The sequence below is a fragment of the Ascaphus truei genome, chromosome 10 (assembly GCF_040206685.1).
Source record: "Ascaphus truei isolate aAscTru1 chromosome 10, aAscTru1.hap1, whole genome shotgun sequence".
NCBI classification, from domain to species: Eukaryota; Metazoa; Chordata; class Amphibia; order Anura; family Ascaphidae; genus Ascaphus; species Ascaphus truei.
Genome location: NC_134492.1, coordinates 6,011,544 through 6,017,543, shown reverse-complemented (window position 1 = coordinate 6,017,543; position 6,000 = coordinate 6,011,544). Strand labels below are relative to the sequence as shown.

The 6,000-nt window shown below is 45.7% G+C and overlaps 1 protein-coding gene across 2 annotated transcripts in view; it reads right to left on the bottom strand.

The window, feature by feature from the left end:
• Nucleotides 1–390: 390 nt before the first annotated feature.
• Nucleotides 391–6,000, bottom strand: part of LOC142503471 (uricase-like) — a 29,951-nt gene continuing 24,341 nt past the window's right edge. For both annotated transcript variants that reach the window (XM_075615668.1, XM_075615669.1), the window contains exons 7-8: nt 2,590–2,673; nt 391–820 (exon numbers count right to left, since the gene is read on the bottom strand). In XM_075615668.1, the coding sequence (XP_075471783.1) occupies nt 746–820; nt 2,590–2,673 (159 nt within the window). In that variant the 3' untranslated portion in view covers nt 391–745. The remainder of the gene's footprint in view (nt 821–2,589; nt 2,674–6,000) is intronic.

The following is a 6,000-nucleotide window of genomic DNA, read 5'->3' as shown; positions in this document are numbered from 1 at the left end:
CTACAGAAGGACAAAGCTTTCATCACTATCCCACCTGCAGGAGGACAAAGGTTTCATCACTATCCCACCTACAGAAGGACAAAGGTTTCATCACTATCCCACCTACAGAAGACAAAGGTTTCATCACTATCCCACCTACAGAAGAACAAAGGTTTCATCACTATCCCACCTACAGGAGGACAAAGGTTCCATCACTATCCCACCTACAGAAGACAAAGGTTTCAGCACTATCCCACCTACAGAAGGACAAAGGTTTCAATAGATATACAACACAGCTATAATGCTAATAGAATTTATACTAACAGCTCCGAACACTACATGTACGAAAAAATAATGTGTTTAAATACATTTAAAACATGATTTGGTTCAGTAATAAAAGATATACAAATGCACTAAGCATCAAATATTTACTGATTTTGAACAAATGGAGGTAAATTGAACATCCAATATTTAGGCCAATATGTAGTTATGCGTGTTACATACAAATAGATAGCATCTCGTATATATTGTGGGATTTTATTTACTCACATTAATGGTTCCCTTGTTATTGTCCCATTCAATATTTTAACAACAATTCCATATTTACTCAAATTTCCTCCGATGGGGTGCTGTTTGCTGAACTAACAATCTACCTCTCCCCGCTGTAACAATGTGCTTGATCTCAAATAATTCAATATATGACCAATCAATCATTAAAAATATCAATGTCCAGATGAATATTTGTTGTCCATAACTTGAAATCACATCACAGCTTTGCGGATGGTCTCCGTCTAACCGTGCCAGTAATGTTCCCATATGGATTGTCCGAAGGCAGCAAGACCTGATGAAAAAAATAAATATTTTTAAATCTATCAATCCAGCTGACCCTTTGCGCTGACCCTAACCATGAGCACATTAAGCTCGAGATGCAGTGAAGTTGCATAAATCATCATTACAAGTTCTCAGTTTTACTTTAAATGTTCTGATGATAACATTAGTGTTAAATGTCCTTTTATGTCTTTTTCATAATTACGCCAGCACAACAGACTTCAGTCATTCGGGTTCATCACATCACACGTTTATTTTGAAGATAATTATTTACATAAAAATAGTACAAAATGACAGATGACGTTCCAAATAAATTATGGTATTCTTAAAAATGGTTGCACAGCTTTCTTTCTGTTTCTGAGTTGATCTTAATCTCATGATAAAACTTGTTTCCTCCATGTCGGGTTTAACCTGTCTCTCTCTCTCTCTCTTCATGGTGATATGTCCTCACATCCTGATGTAATAAATCATCCAGCGCCTCTCCACCTGTCTCCTCCTTCTCTCTGCACCCAGTCTCTCCGCCTATCTCAGCTAACGCTGCTGGATATTTATCCAGGTAATATCCTGGAATCAGCTGTTACAATATATTTTGATTCCAAATTAGGTCCTGCAGCTTCAAACTGATGTCATATGAACGGCCCACAACTCCATACATAGAATAACCAAATATGGCGTATGTACTGGAATATTCTCAGATCTCCTTATTAATCCAACCTAAGTGTCATTGCCTCTTCGGTTGCATCAGCTAAAACCTACAGTTGTCAATAATCACTCAGTGTCAACCTAAACATGGCTTCTCTATAGAGACATTTTAGAGACAGCAGTACCCTTAATATAACTCTCCAATATACAGTAACTGACTATATCCCAACATATACCAAATTAAGAAAGAACCTTTGCAAATCAGATATAATATGTATGGGGGAAAAAACTATCAAGCAATATACTGACACACTTGACACTTCTGTATTGATAACGGATTCACTCCAATATAATTATTGTTGAATTGGATTTCTTACCACTAGGAATAAAATATATGAATAGGCTCATAATAAATTAACTAATGTGCTTAATAAGCAATGGGATGGTGCTATAAACAAGTACATACATTCAACGCAGACAGTTTCTGAGCTGAATTTACTGTTAGGATAATGTAAGATAACCTAGTAAAATGTTGTGATTAACAGGTTGGGATAAATCAATAAGGATGTTCTTAAAGCCGCCATACCGCTTTCCCCCCCACCTGAAGCGGGGATCCCTTAGAGCTGTTCCACGGCCCTCTGGCATCCTGCTTCCCATAATATTTGTAGTTTTTTGTCTGCAGATTTTGACACTAAAAATATTGCCACCGTACTACAATTTCGACCCTGGCGTCACCAATAGAAAACTGCAGTATAATCGCCAGATGACACGGCTTTTCTATTGACCGCTGACCGTGCCCCGGACTCCGCAACCTTTTTGAATTGACCAGCTTGTCCGGTGAACAGCCAGCTTGTTGCTCAGGAGGTCGTGGACAACTGGGGGACCCCAGATGAGCTCTTGGGAACCCGATGGTTCAGGTAAAAGAATAAATAGCGACAGACGGAACTGATGCTTTAAGACACATTATAAAAGACAAGTGGATTGAGTGACGATACTTTACAATGGTTAAAGACCAAATGAGCCTTACATGCCCAGTAGTTTGGTTCACCATAACTTATCACACTGTAATAATAATTGTTGTCTGCGCTGTGATAGGAACTGATGGGGACTAACTCCGACGTTTACACAGTATAGTTTTACCTCGTCCTGGTTGGTGATGCCCATCTTGCTCATATCGATGGTAAAGTAATGTTTGTTTGGAAATATGATATTAATTTCTTCAATCTGAAAATGATAAAAAAAATTATTTAGATCATTAAAAAAAAAGTTGAGAAACAAGCGAATTGTTTTTCTTTGAGTGTTTCTCCTCCGAAGTTCTGTCTCCCATCCCTATCACCAGCCAGCCACTCATATTTAATATTATTGTCTATAACCACGGAGTAAAGAAATGCATGCATGGTAGCGCTTTTGCTTTGGTTCCCTATATATACAGTTGACCATTCTGGCACTAAGTGTATTTTATAGCAGATTTGCGCAAACTTGGGGGTGCAACATTTTCTGGGGGGACGTGGAGCTTACAGAGGCCCCATGCTCTTCCCCACAAAATGTAAATAAAATGCAGGTGGAGCACCCAAGGCTTCTATATCCCTTACCTGCTCGATGGCGGCTTCTGGCGACACATCGCCATGACAACGCAAAGTCAAATGATGCCGCAGGGTAAAATGACAATGCAAAGTCACATGACGTTCTGACGTCAAAGGACACTGCCGATGCCGGAGAAAAGGTCTGGGGGGGGGGGGGGGTGGGGTGGGGTGGGGGGATGGGCAAGTGAAACCAGGGGACGCAAACAAAAAAGTTTGCGCACCCGTGTTTTATAGCATAATACCAGTTGGCAAATATGGCCAATAGTGCATAAGAAATGTGCATTTGTGTCTCCATGTTCTATACCTCTGACATGTTCTATACCTCTGACATGTTCTATACATCTGACATGTTCTATACCTCTGACATGTTCTATACCTCTGACATGTTCTATACCTCTGACATGTTCTATACCTCTGACACGTTCTATACCTCTGACACGTTCTATACCTCTGACACGTTCTATACCTCTGACACGTTCTATACCTCTGGCATGTTCTATACCTCTGGCATGATCTATACCTCTGACATGTTCTATACCTCAGCATGTTCTATACCTCAGCATGTTCTATACCCCTCCCCCACCCTGCCTGCAGCCAGGCACTGACTCCTCCCCCTCCCTGCCTGCAGCCAGGCACTGACTCCTCCCCCATCCTGCCTGCAGCCAGGCACTGACTCCTCCCTCTCCCTGCCTGCAGCCAGGCACTGACTCCTCCCCCACCCTGCCTGCAGACAGGCACTGACTCCTCCCCCTCCCTGCCTGCAGCCAGGCACTGACTCCTCCCCCACCCTGCCTGCAGACAGGCACTGACTCCTCCCCCTCCCTGCCTGCAGCCAGGCACTGACTCCTCCCCCTCCCTGCCTGCAGCCAGGCACTGACTCCTCCCCCTCCCTGCCTGCAGCCAGGCACTGACTCCTCCCCCTCCCTGCCTGCAGCCAGGCACTGACTCCTCCCCCTCCCTGCCTGCAGCCAGGCACTGACTCCTCCCCCTCCCTGCCTGCAGCCAGGCACTGACTCCTCCCCCACCCTGCCTGCAGCCAGGCACTGACTCCTCCCCCACCCTGCCTGCAGCCAGGCACTGACTCCTCCCCCACCCTGCCTGCAGCCAGGCACTGACTCCACCCCCACGCTCCCTGCAGCCAGGCACTGACTCCTCCCCACCCTGCCTGCATCCAGGCACTGACTCCTCCCCCTCCCTGCAGCCAGGCACTGACTCCTCCCCCACCCTGCCTGCAGCCAGGCACTGACTCCTCCCCCACCCTGCCTGCAGCCAGGCACTGACTCCTCCCCCACCCTGCCTGCAGCCAGGCACTGACTCCTCCCCCACCCTCCCTGCAGCCAGGCACTGACTCCTCCCCACCCTGCCTGCATCCAGGCACTGACTCCTCCCCCTCCCTGCCTGCAGCCAGGCACTGACTCCTCCCCCACCCTGCCTGCAGCCAGGCACTGACTACTCCCCCACCCTGCCTGCAGCCAGGCACTGACTCCTCCTCCACCCTGCCTACAGCCAGGCACTGACTCCTCCCCCTCCCTGCCTGCAGCCAGGCACTGACTCCTCCCCACCCTGCCTACAGCCAGGCACTGACTCCTCCCCCAGCCTGTCTGCAGCCAGGCACTGACTCCTGCCCCACCCTGCCTGCAGCCAGGCACTGACTCCTCCCCCACCCTGCCTGCAGCCAGGCACTGACTCCCCCACCCTGCCTGCAGCCAGGCACTGACTCCTCCCCCTCCCTGGAGATAGAGAAAATGGAGAGCTGAGTGTGTGGGAGGGCTGCAGTGAGTGAGTGTGTGGGAGGGCTGCAGTGAGTGTGTGGGAGGGCTGCAGTGAGTGTGTGGGAGTGAGGGCTGCAGTGAGTGTGTGCGGGAGGGCTGCAGTGAGTGTGTGGGAGAGAGAGCTGCAGTGTGTGAGTGTGGGAAGGAGGGCGGCAGTGAGTGAGTGTGTGGGAGGGCTGCAGTGAGTGTGTGGGAGGGAGAGCTGTAGTGAGTGTGTGGGAGGGAGGGCTGCAGATAAGTGATATACCCAAGGTTACTGTAACTGTTACAGGTGTGTAGAGGGAGAGCTGCAGTGTGTGTGTGCGTGTGTGCGTGTGTGCGTGTGTGCGTGTGTGCGTGTGTGTGTATGGGGGAGGTGGCTGTAGTACTGTGTGTATATGTGTGTATGTACTGTATGGGGAGGTGGCTGTAGTGTATGTACTGTATGTATATAGAGGGGGCTTTATGTATTCACAATTTAAGTTTAATAAAGAAGTACAGTAAAAGCACAAAAGAAAATATAGAATATGTTTATAAAAAGCAATATAACTTTACAAATGTGTCTATCTTTTTTATGGTCAGTAATGCCCTGTTCTGAGGGGATTATTACGTAAATATATAGGGAACCATGTTAAAAATGGTTTGGAAGCAAAAGGTGACACTGTGTGCTCATTTGCATGTCATTGCCCAGAATCCCTTGCTGCAGTGGAAGTGCTGTGTGCTGGGTGATAATGGTGAAAGGCGGGGTTGCAGACCTGTCTAAGACATGCAAATGAGCATACAGTAATATTTCCATTTTTTATTCATGATACACTTTCCACGAGCTACCTACCAGCACATGTGACTGTCCCCAGCATACGGAATATCAGAACACATATTACATTTCCACAGGATGAATTACAAAAGATGCAACAATATATATACAGATCACAAAACAAAAATAAATACATAAACATCTGGACAACAAATATTACTACTAATACAGCATTAATATTTAAAAAAACAATCAATTTGACGCAACTCATGGGAGGAGCTTATGTCAGCCGCTCTGAGTGTAATAGTTGACTCTGATTACTTTTATTTTGTAATAAAACATACTTCAACCATAGAGATTCATATATATATATATATATATATATATATATATATATATATATATATATACATAAAAAGATAGTGAATCTCTATGGTTGAAGTATGTTTTATTACAAAATAAA